Raw genomic sequence first — 12,867 nt, 5'->3', positions numbered from 1 at the left:
ACCAAACTTGCTCTATTTTCTCTAACTGTGGTCTTGATTTGCGTTTCCCTAAGTATCAATGAGGTTAAGTATCCTTTCTTATATTTATGAACCATTTGTTTCTCCTCTGTGAAATGCGTGTTCATATCGTTGTCCATTTTTCTACTGAACTATTTCATTTTCTTGCCAATCTGTAAGAATTCTCGATAAATTTTGACTACTAATCCTTTGTCAGTTGCATGGGTTGCAAATACCTTTTCCCAGTTTGTGGCTTGGGTTCCTTCTTATGGTGTCTGCCTCCCTTGCAAAAGGTTCCAAGATACCCATAATATCTAACAGAACTCATCAACATTTTGGCAAAAAAGGAAAAGCAATTCTAGACTCCTATGCTGATACTGCCAGGAAGACTGGAAGCCCCTTCTCTCACACTGGCTGGAGCACAGTTAGTAGAAAAACAACAAAGCCTTTTTATCGAAGGACACAAAGGGTCTGTCTGGGACCTGCACACATTTCCAATGTGTTCCTACAGACAATGGGCCACTTATGCATCTTCCGCCTGGGTGATAACAAACAGGACCTGAGGAAAGTACAGCGAAAAGACAGCACCTTCCGCCTGGGTGATAACAAACAGGACCTGAGGAAAGTACAGCGAAAAGACAGAAGTGAAAGCTGGGGACCAACACAATGCACGGGGGTGCCCTTTTCCCAGCAATGCCAACGCTAAGAGGCTGCTCCTGCCTCCCGAGTAGTAAAAGAATTCTGCCAAATTGCAACCAGCATGGATGTATGGGACAAATACTGGGGAAGGAAGGAGGTTTCAGGTCCGAAGAAGCGTAACACCAAAAATCTAAGATAGTGGTTCTCTAACAGATGTCTACGGGTATGTTTTTAGGGTCTGGGAGATTGCAATGGTAAGTTTTTAATTTAGTGCTTTCATTTCAATCATAGTTAGTTTTTTTAAAGCATATTCTGGATCATTTGAATGTACATCTTATGACCAAGTGGCCACACTTCAGTGATCATTACCTGTGTCTCCTGTGTTGGTGTCAATTAACATTAACTGTTGAAAACTAGTGGGGGAAAAACACAGGTAAACTTAAGTAAAAGTGAAAGTCAAAAATCACCAAGGGAAACATATCCTAATAAATGAAGGTTTCACAGCAGTTCAAATAAAGTGGTAAGAGAATGAAGTCACACAGCATGTAGCAGTAGGTATGCTAAAAAGATCTGCATTATAATAATTAGTGAGTGCGGGGCAATTTGATTTTGGCAAAGTGACATTAGCCATCACATTAAATTCATTATGTCAATCTGAACTTTTGAGTTTTATAATTACTTTGATTTCAATTTGTTTATTTGTTTAGGTTTTATAGTCATATAAGACCCATTAGTATAAAAAGTATAACCTAATTTTTACTTGAATACAGATGTATTTAAGTAACACAAAAAAATTATTTAACACTAGGAGTACGGAAGAATTTTTCTTTTAAAAGGGTTCTGTACATTAATTAAGGTTCCAGAATCCAATCAGCTGAGACTCTCTCCCACCTGGTTACCCACCTGTCGGAGGACATACCTTTTTAACACCCAAAATATCTTCAATGAGGGTTGCTGTTTGTAAGAATGTCTTCTTACTCGTCATCAGTGTAAACAGGAAGATCACAAAGTCATTCTTTTCTGCCAAACGCTTTGTAACTCCTTCCGTCTATCATAGGGAGGAGAGAAAAGGCAGAATAAGTTATAAATATGAAAAAATATATATAAAGAGCAAGATATCCCTTCCAGACACTGGAAACACAATCCCACATTACATCTGAAATTCTTGGCTTAGGTCTTAAATCCCTAAAACAATATACAAAACACTGTGTGCAAATGCATTTTTTTCTGGGAAGGGGTGTTTTCATGATAATCTTATAGGTTTGTGACCTAGCATCTGCTTGGTATCTAAATCAGGAGCTATAACTAGCATACAGTAGTCCAAGTTTTATTTAACCAGCAGTACTTTTAAAATTTTGAATGTAAATATTTTTCAGGCAAAGATGTGCCTACTCCAGGATTGTCACAATTTGTACAAGTCCCCACTCCAAAAACCAGCAACTTCAAACATTTCTTGTTTTCTGCCCAGTCCCTGAAGTACTGGTATTTTCAACTCTAAAAGCCAATCAATGATGGAGTTAATAACATCATACAGTCGTTTTTTTAATAAGGACAATTTCTTAGTGGCCTCAGCTCCAAGAATAATTGTATGTTTCCTGAAAATTAGTTTATTTTTACTTATAGCTCTGTCTGTGCCTATTTGTGCCACTAGCTTCATGTGGCTATTAAGCACTTGAAATGTGGCTAGTCTGAACTGAGGTGTGCTGAGTAAAAAACACCAGATTTGGAAAGGTCAGTACAAAAAAAAATCTTGATATTTAATTTTAAGCGTATTAAAATGAACTTCACTTATCCCTATTTCTTTCTTATTAAAAAAAATTGCTACAAGGAAATTTAAAGTAACCTAAGTGGCTTACATTGTGTTTCTAGTGCACAGCACTATTACAGATGCTGTGCTGTGCAAATGTTAAAACATATCTCCCTATTTGTGTTGGCTGCTAAGAAGCTTAAACCCAAATTTGTGCACCATCCATAATACAGATGATTTTATGCTCTACATTTTTATATCAACCCATTTCTTAGATGTATGTTATACCCTTAACTTATTTATCCTTTCATTCTTCTAAATTCATACTTCTAAATTTATGATTTTGCCGTAACCGGTTTGGCTCAGTGGATAGAGCGTCGGCCTGTGGACTGAAAGGTCCCAGGTTCGTTTCTGGTCAAGGGCATGTACCTTGGTTGTGGGCACATCCCCAGTGAGGGGTGTGCAGGAGGCAGCTGATCGATGTTTCTCTCTCATCGATGTTTCTGACTCTCTATCTATCTCCCTTCCTCTCTGTAAAAATCAATAAAATATATTTAAAAAAAGAATTAAATTTATGATTTTGATAGATTTTACATACTCCTGTAAGATGCCTGAAGTCTTTTTTGAATGAGGCAAGAAATAAAATTAAATTTTCCTTTGCATTTTCCTAGCATGCAGGTTTCACATCTCCAACAGCACTTGTTTCATCCTGCTATGTATTATGATTCACTGTTTACAGTTTACCAAAGAAGTTCCTAAAGACAGGTACTGTGTCTTATAAAAACTACATTTGTATACTGCTTTACAAAGTACTTTCACATCTATCATCTCATTTAGTCTTCACAATAACCCTATGATGTTAGTATGATTACTAACTGCACTCTACCGATAAGAAACTAAAGCTCAGGAGGTGAACTAATAAGCACTAAGCCAAAGACCAGAACTCAAAATCAAGTTCTAGTACTAAGTGCTATGCTCTTTCCTTTCTACTAAACTGCTTTCTTTATTCACCATCCTTTTTCACTCACTGCTCGATGTAGTAGTGTCCTGCTAAATTGTGGGTGAGGCTTCTGGTTCTTACTTTATCTTCTAACAAGGAAAATGAAGGAATGGGCATAAGGAGGTTAAAATGTATCTTAGAGGTCATAGACACTCTTCCAATGCTTGTCCCCCTTTGCCAATTGTTCAGTCTCTGCTTGGATACCTCTAGGGTTAAAGGAGCTCAGTACCTGCTGAAGTAACCATGGCTCTTAACAATTACAGTTGACCATTAAACAACACAGGAGTTATGTACAGTCAAAAACCTGTAATTACAGTCAGCCTTCTACATCCACAAATTCCCAACAGCAGGTTGAAAATATAGTTGAGTCTTGAACAACACGGGTTTGAACTGCATGGGTCATATGAAAGTGAATCTGTGGAGCCCATGTTAAGGTCAACAATACTATGAAACTCTGCCTCCCCATAATTTCCACCTGTTGGTTCTGGTTCTCAGACACACATAAAATAAGGCCAATTCCTTCAACGTCTGAAGATAGCTCTCAGGCCCACCACCTCCCTTGAATCGTCCTTTCTCAAGGACTGCGGATGTGGTGGGGAGATAAATGCAGCACCAAAGGCAGGGTACTTACACACACACAGGTATTATACAGGATGCTCAAACAGTCCTTGGACATTTCATCACTTACTGAAAGCAAAAGGGAAGTAATTGGCTATTTTTCTCATTGAAAAGACAGTATAACTGTATTAAATTTTTTGAAAATAAAAACAATTTCTCATAATCCCCTCCAAGATGATTATTTTCCTATAAGCATATCTCCCTTCAATTTTTATTTACCAAAGATTTTCATGGTGCCCATCAGAACCCACAAATCAATTTGTAGACTGCTTTTGGATTGATACAGTAGCCATTTTCATTATGCTCCACAGTCTTCATAATTTCAGTCTATGTTGATATCGTTATTTAAAATAAGCCATATTCACTTTGTAGCTTGCTTAGAATATATCCAAGCTTTTAGTTTTAGTTTGTTTTTGCAGCTATTTAAATAGACAAAAAATAAACAATTTAAACCTTTTGATGCTTGTGTTGAATTGGGTTCTCAAGAAACATTTCCAAAATCTGAACTACTAGAATCCAAAGTATAAGAATATCGATGCCTCTTATTATAAATTTGGTTATTTATATTAGGGAAATGGCTTTTAATGCCTGGCTTATCAAGCCTAATAAAGAACTAGCTACTTACTTCTCTGTCAGTAGGAACAGAAAGCAGCATAAAAAGGAAAACTAAAACTAGGAGGTGATAAAACTGAATATGAACCATGGACAAAGTGTTTTGTTTGGCATAGTTTTATTTTCAAAAACTATTTCCACTTAATCTTATGCTGCTACAATACCTCTAAAAATGTGGGTCTCCTTCTGAGATCCCAATGGGCAGTCCTACCAAGGTAGCTGGACCAGATGGGTTATCTGATATAATCCTGAGATAATGCAAGTGTCCTGTATCCCTTATCACTACCTTTCAACCTACTGAGGCTTTTTGGTTTTTTTATTTTATGACTTTAAAGCAGGTTGGAATACCCAGACCAGTATATAGAGAACAGAAGAACCAATTTAGATAGAAAGAAAATCTGAATATGGATATTCAAAGATGAATATGAATCCTCTTAACCATCACTATACCTACAAAATGAGGTCTTATATAGTATGTCATGTTGATATTAGGGAGGAAACACTTTTTAATTAAAAAAATAAAGTGATGTTTGTAGAAGAGCATTCATCAAATATTAAGTGATCTCTGGCTTTTAATGCCAAGCAAAGTACACTTATTCTTTTTATAAATTAAATATTGAATACCCCCAAAATATTTGTAATATGAGGAAGAATAAGACTATACCCATTTACCCACTACCGAACTTAAGAAATAATGCACCACCAAAAATATTTTTACTTTTTACTATATGCACTCTGGTAATGACTGAACTTTTTACACAGAGCGTATATCACCTTTATAACAATAAAAAATAGTTTAAGACATAACACACACAGTGATCTTACTAGGTTAGGTTATTGCTTACTTTCTCACTTAAGTGTATATGAGAAGTAAGAATTACCAAATAGAACATAAAAACTGAACCCAAGGGTTATTAGATATAATTCTTTTAGCCCAGTGGTTTTCACACTTATTCTTTTAAAGCACCAGCCTGTATTTCTACCTAATATAAAATGAATAAATACAGCTGCTTAGTTAGGATTGTAGAGAGTACCCTGCAGTTGAATCTAAGGCATGTCCTCACCATTAGAGTTAGAAAGAGAAGAAGAGAAACTCCTGGAAACCACCATCATATCAGCAGGTTGGAAAAAGGGGAAGTGGTTGACAAACATACTTACTTTTCAGTTTCTGTCCCCGGAGAGAGACTGTAGGCCTCATAAGAATTTCTACAAGGAGCTATAAAAATATATTTTTAGATAAAATCTTCAAAATTAATTCAAAGCACAACTTATAAAACATCTTTGCTATGCTAACTCATGGCCCAAATATCTATAACAGTATTCCAAGAGCCTCTTATTCCCAATATAGACAGATGGCAGTGAGGTTCAGGGAAATGAGCTCTATACCAAGAGTCTGAAATGAAAGCTTGGGTTTTAGTCCCAGCTTAACCACCTATTCCCCATGTAAACTTGGGCAGGTCAATGCCCCAACATAGCCTCTGTTTTCTCATTTAAAAAAAATAGGCATATTAGATTAGGTAATCTATGAGATCCAATGTGGCTTTAATTTTTAAAAAGCTACAGAATATCACCACGATTCTTCTTTTGCTTAAAGAATTATTTGTTTTCTCTTATAAACATAAAAATAATCTCAAGGATATACCATAAACTGTTAATACTTATTTCTACAGGGGGTAAGAATGATATGCATTCATTTTTCATTTTATATACTTTAAATACAACATATAATTTTGTTTAAACTATTTACAATAGGTATGCATTAAAAAACCCATTCTATTGAGACAAAGAAGGAAATTTACAACTAAAAAGGGTCAATCCAGCAGGAGGATATAACAATTATAAACAAAGATGCACTTAATAACAGAGCCTCAAAATAAATGAAGCAAAAGCTGACAGAATTGAAGGAAACTGACAATTCAAAAATAATTGTTGAACACTTCAATACCCCACTTTCAATAACAGACAACTGGGCAACAGCGAAGAAACAGAAGACTTAAACACAATAAGCCAATAACAGGGGGTTTGGCAAGAAAAAAGCAGCCTACTAAAGGTCAGTGAATGGGCAAATGACCCAGGCAAAAGCCCATATTTATGAACAAACTGAGATTCCTGGAGAACGCAGAAGAGGAAAACCCCATAAAATCAAGAATCATTGATCCAAAGATGTTCTAAGGTGACACAGACACCTGCTGTAGAAAGACACATTTTCACTAAAAATAGACATGAGGCTAGAGATCCACATTGTTCTTTTTCCTCTCATAAACACATTGGTGTCTATTAAGTAAATTCCTTGATGAATGATACAGAAGTGAAGGGGGGGGTCCCTTGAACTGACTAGTAAGTAAACAGTATAGAGCCAATGGGACTCCTGAGGAGTAGAAATTAAAGAATAAAGTTTATGGCAAATGATGTATATACAAATGTTTAACGTTCAAGCTTTACTTTTGTAGAAAATGGCATCTCTAAGGGAAGAAAACTTTTTTGGGGGAAGGAGACATATGTAAGACTTTCAATAATAAAGAATTTAAATTAAAAAGATAAATGAAATAAAATCAAAATAATATAAGAAAACTTAAAAAAATCTGAAGTATGATACAGCAAAGAGTAGAAATATTAAGGATACAGCCCCAGTTTTTACCAAGTATCATTCCTATACAATCAACACCCAGACCAAGACACAGAATAACCACATGAAAGCCTCCCTCATGCTCCATCCAAGTGATGGAGGTAAGGGACAGATATCTAGAGGGGAAAGTAGGATCCCAGTCCCTCACTCATTACAGCAAAATAAATTCAGAATGGTGCAAAAATTTAAACATATGTGATAAAAACTTTAAAATATTAGAAGGAAACAGAAAAGCAAGAAACAAAATTCTGAAGCCATAACTAAAAAGTAAACCTTTCTACTTTTCTTTTGTTGTTAATCCTCACCTGAGGATACTTTTTCCACTGATTTTTATTTTTATTTACTTATTTTCTTTGTTAATCCTCACCCAAGGATATTTTTCCACTGATTTTTAGGGAGCGTGACAAAGAGAGGGAAAGACAGAGAGAAACATCGATATGAGAAAAAGACATAGATTGGTTGCCTCCTGCACAAGCCCTGATCAGGGCACGGGTTGGGGAGGAGCCTGCAACCAAGGTATGTATGTGCCCTTGACCTAGAATCAAACCTGGGACCCTTTGGTCCACAGGCCAACGCTCTATCTACTCAGCCAAACTGGCTAGGGCTCCACTGATTTTTAGAGAGTGGAAGCGGGGGAGAGGGGAGGGAGAGAGAGAAACATCAATGTGAGAGACACACTGAGTGGTTACCTCCCACATGTGCCCTGACTAGGGGCCAGGGATGAACCTGCAACCCAGGTATGTGCCCTTGACCAGGAATTGAACCTGAGACCTTTCGGTGCATAGGTTAACACTCTAACCACCGAGTAATGCCTGCCAGGGCAAACTTTCTCCATTTTAAAGTACCACAAACAAAGTCAAAATTTAATTCTCTAACTAGGAAAAAGAATACAACACATAAGACAATGGACCTTAAGAAATTAGGAGTAGCTACAAATTGATACAATCTGAATGTGTGTGACCACCCAAAATTCATGTTAAATCCAATATGTGATGGCATTAGGAGGTAGGGCCTCTGGGGATGATTAGGTCATGAGGCCAGAGGCCTCATGAATGAGATTATACCCTTATAAAAGAGGCTTCAGAGAGATCCCTAGCCCCTTCCCATATGAGGAAATAGAAAAAAGCTGGGAATCTGTAACCTGAAAGAGGGCCTTCACCAGACACCAAATTTGCCCTTGCCATGATCTTGTACTGTCCTGCCTCCGGAAGTGTGAAAATTAATTTTGTTGTTTATAACCTACACAGTTTGTAACATTATAGTAACCTGAAAGAACTGAGATAGAAAATCAATAAGAGAAAAGCCTAATAACCAGATAGAAAGGATGCAAAAGCCACTAACAGACAACTGGCAGAAAAGAAACAGAAAGATATTCAAGAAGAATGCAAATTTTAAAAACTATCAAGAAAATAAGAGCTTTTAAAACTCATAATAAAAAGACAACCCAATTAAAAACATGAGACAAGGAGACATACATTTTTCTAAGGAAGATATACAAATGATACATAAACACATAAAAAGATGTTGAACACCATTAGCCAATACAAGTCAAAACCACAATGAGATACCACTTCACACCCACTAGGATGGCTATATTCAGAAACACATATAACACGTTTTGATGAGGATGTGGAAAAAATGGAACCCTCATACGCTGCTGGTGGGCATGGTGCAGTTGCTTTGGAAAACAATCTGACGGTTGGTTCTTCAAAGGATTAAACATAAGAGTTACGGCATGACCCAGTAATCCCACTAGTAGGCATATACCCCAAATTATTGAAACTCCAAGCCTGCACAAAAACTTGTACACAAATGACAAACATAAACTTATTTTGGGATTATTATTTGTGTGCTTTTCTTTATGCTAGTTACACTTCAATAACAAAGTCCATAAAAAAAGCACATACACATACTATTTTGGTGATGAAGTGAGTAAGCAGACACTCATACTTTGTTACTGGGGATGTAAGTTGAAAAAACCTCTTACATATGTAAACTGACAAGTTTATAAACAATAAAAGACACAGATGCTTTGATCCCAAAGGTATATATTCACATGTACACAGAGTAGGTACAAAAACCTTTACTTCAATCTTGTTTGTAATAGCAAAGGTATGAGAAAACTATAAATGCCCATCAACGGAGGCCTGGGTAAATAAATTATGGTACAATTATATCAGGGAATACTACAGAGCTGTTTAAAATAATGAGGCAGATTTACATGTACTCAAATGAAACTATCCCCTAGCTAGAGAATGACACGGAAAAAGCAAGATACAAAGCAATACACCTGTATATATCACGTGCCACCTCTATATTTGGAGAAAATAAACCTAAGGTGGGGAAGTGGGGTTATTTACACACACACACAAAACATCTCTGGAAGGACATAGAAGAAACTGGTAATCAGAGCTGCCTCTGAAGAGAGGATACTGGGAAAGTGAGAAAGTACAACACATACCTCTTTAACTTTGTGCTTTCCAAAAAGAAAAACCACACAAAAAAAGGTGGCTACATTATCAATTCAAATAAATAAATTCTTCTAAAGTAAAAGCTATGCTGCTTCAAAACAGGTGAGTGCTAATGAGCTTTTAAAGATTAAAATTCTCAAATGTTTGCTATATATTCTGAAATGTTTCCTGACTCCCATTTTAAGAGTTAACTTCTCGAACCATTAAGCAGTAGTAATAGGAGTAGAAATAATAAACAACTACTTACATCAACACCTCCAAACAAGTCAAAAATATATGTATTTGGATAAGTGGTTTCTTGGGTAAGTTTCCTCTCTTCAGTAACAAATGCCATAGCCTCCATGGAGAGAAGAGGAGAAATTTCCTAGTTTAAAAACAGTATGCAGAGAGACATTCAGTTTTTGTATCTAACACAACCAGACACCAAAGCATCAGTCTGCATTTTAATCCCAACTTAAATCCCCATGAGATAACCCCAATAAACCACACTTCCTCATATTCAGACTCCCTATAGCAGTGATGGCGAACCTTCTGAGCTTGGCGTGTCAGCATTTTGAAAAACCCTAACTTAACTCTGGTGCCGTGTCACATATAGAAATTTTTTGATATTTGCAACCATAGTAAAACAAAGATTTATATTTTTGATATTTATTTTATATATTTAAATGCCATTTAACAAAGAAAAATCAACCAAAAAAATGAGTTCGCGTGTCACCTCTGACATGCGTGTCATAGGTTCGCCATCACTGCCCTCTAGAATCCTCTCCCACACTGAATCTGGGCTGGTGTGACTCACTTCAACAAACAGAATGTGGCAGAAGTGACACTATGCAATCCTGGCCTAATTCTTAAGAAAGACTGGCAAAGCTGGCTTTTGCTATCTTGCAACCCAACCACCATGTTGTGAGAAGTCTAACATAGATACCTAGAGAGGCCATGAGGAGAACTGAGGCTAAGGACTGATAGCCTTAGCTGATCTTCAGCTGATAGCACCAACCTTGGACCTTCCAGATAATTCAATACCTAGCCAACACAAGGAGCAAAAGAACCACTCAATCAAACCATTATGCAATAGTAATAGTAGTAGAAATGATAAACAACTACTTACATCAACACCTCCAAACAAGTAAAAAATATATGTATTTGGATAAGTGGTTTCTTGGGTAAGTTTCCTTACCCAAAAAAATTGTTATAGATATACAGTGATTATTATCTCAAGTTTTGGGGTGGCTGGTTCTGCAGCAATAGGTATCCAAAACATTGCTCAAGTATTTCCTCTTCCAGGAAGTCTTCTCTGATTCCCTTCAGCAGAAGCATTCTGATGCACCTCTGAACCCCCAAAGAAATCTGTAATTCATTGTGGCCTTTAGCATTTTACTTTGTACCTCTTTACAAACGTATGTTACTTCTTCCCTAGACTAAATATTCCTTGAAGATAAGACAAACAGATTCCTCTTTGTATTCTCCCTAGGTCTCATGACATTGCAGGTATTCAATACAGTCAATACAGTGTAGAGGTTCTCAAATTTGGAGGGGCCAAAGAATCCTTTGTTCATATGGAACAGAGCTAATAGAAAAAAATGATAACTTACAGAAAAGTTGATATAATAAAAGTTGTAATAATAGTAGTAATAGCTAATTTATTTAATGCTTAGGTCTAAGTACTTCATGTATTACCTCTTTTAATCCTCACAACCCTGTAAAGGATAATAGTAACTTATCCCAAAATTTTACAGATAAGGAAGCTGAGGCATGAAGAAGTTGTCAATGTCACACAGTGGTAGAGACAGGATTTAAGTGTAGGAAATCTGGCTCCAGAGTCTGTGCTTGTAAAGCAGAACTATTTTGGGTGAAATAGGGGAGAGAGTAGGAAGAATCCAGGGCCCTACTCATTATGTCCTCCCCTCAGGAACCTGTGAGGGAAAATGGACACAATAGGCAAGAGCAATCATTGTATGCTCAAACACTGGTGAGCATCAGAATCATCAGAAGGGCTTCTTAAAATTCAGACTACTGGGTCCACCTGCAGAGTTGTAATGGGTCTGAGAGAGGCCTGAGAATGTGCATTTATAACAAGTTCCCAAGTGATGCTGATGCTGCTGGTCCAAGCACCACACATCAAGAAAAAGCAGAACTCACTTTTACAGATCACCTGCTATATGCCAGGCACTGGGCTTTTACACTTTAGTTCATTTAATCCTTAAAATAATTCAATGAAATAAGTATAGTTTTACTCATTTTAGAGGCAAAAAACTCAAATCACAAAGTTGCCTAGGGTCACATAATTAGTAAGTGACTGAAGCACTTTTTCTGGATCTTATTTTTCTCATCCATAAAACCAGGAAGTACTTCCTGCTGGCAACCTGGTACAGTGGAAGCTGGTCTTTGTATAAGACAAATCTGGGCTCATCATATAGTAGCCACAAGGTTTTGGGCAGGTTACTATTGAGTTTCGGTTTTTTCAACTGAAAAAGAGACTATAAAAAACAGCTGGAGCCGAAACCGGTTTGGCTCAGTGGATAGAGCGTCGGCTTGCGGACTGAAGGGTCCCAGGTTCGATTCCGGTCAAGGGCATGTACCAGGGTTGCGGGCACATCCCCAGTAGGAGATGTGCAGGAGGCAGCTGATCGATGTTCCTCTCTCATCGATGTTTCTAACTCTCTATCCCTCTCCCTTCCTCTCTGTAAAAAATCAATAAAATATATTTTTTAAAAAAAACAGCTGGATTTTGTCTGCCCAGCAGCTTTCTCTCTTCAGGTAACAACTGCATTTCCTTAGAGGAAATGCCCCTCCCCACTTTCTACATAGTTCTGCTAAGGTTGTCAACAAGCAACTCAGTCCCAGCCCCTAGCCAATAGTCTCTCATTCCCCTCACCTGAGTGGCTAACCCATGTTATAGAAATGTCACCCAAGACCTATGATTACATGGAGGAACCTGAGGTCACACACAGACGTCAAGATAATAAATGGACAGCCTCCATGGACACAAACAATGGGGTGGTGAGGCCCTGAGGCGGGGGTTGGGGGTGAGCTGGAGGGGTTCAATGGGGGAAAAGAGGGTACGTATGTAATACTTTCAAAAATAAAGAATTCTAAAAAAAGAAATGGACAGTCTAACTGTTCAGTTCCTTAACTCACATCTGTGCCTTGTCAATTA

At 37.2% G+C, this 12,867-nt stretch overlaps 1 protein-coding gene across 8 annotated transcripts in view; it reads right to left on the bottom strand.

Annotated features, from left to right (window-relative positions):
- LOC118662671 (transient receptor potential cation channel subfamily C member 4 associated protein) overlaps window positions 1-12,867 on the bottom strand; it is an 85,095-nt gene that overhangs the window by 38,094 nt on the left and 34,134 nt on the right. For 6 of the 8 annotated variants that reach the window (XM_036321316.1, XM_036321314.1, XM_036321313.1 and 3 more), the window contains exons 3-6: window positions 9,958-10,074; window positions 5,772-5,829; window positions 4,015-4,070; window positions 1,556-1,684 (exon numbers count right to left, since the gene is read on the bottom strand). In XM_036321316.1, the coding sequence (XP_036177209.1) occupies window positions 1,556-1,684; window positions 4,015-4,070; window positions 5,772-5,829; window positions 9,958-10,074 (360 nt within the window). Of the gene's footprint in view, window positions 1-1,555; window positions 1,685-4,014; window positions 4,071-5,771; window positions 5,830-9,957; window positions 10,075-10,635; window positions 10,734-12,867 lie in introns of all 8 variants that reach the window. The other 2 variants (XM_036321320.1, XM_036321319.1) reach the window with 2 other exon arrangements.

The sequence above is a fragment of the Myotis myotis genome, unplaced genomic scaffold (assembly GCF_014108235.1).
Source record: "Myotis myotis isolate mMyoMyo1 unplaced genomic scaffold, mMyoMyo1.p scaffold_m19_p_9, whole genome shotgun sequence".
Classification (NCBI taxonomy): Eukaryota; Metazoa; Chordata; class Mammalia; order Chiroptera; family Vespertilionidae; genus Myotis; species Myotis myotis.
The sequence above is the reverse complement of the archived record's forward strand: the minus strand, read 5'-3'. Positions and strand labels throughout refer to the sequence as shown.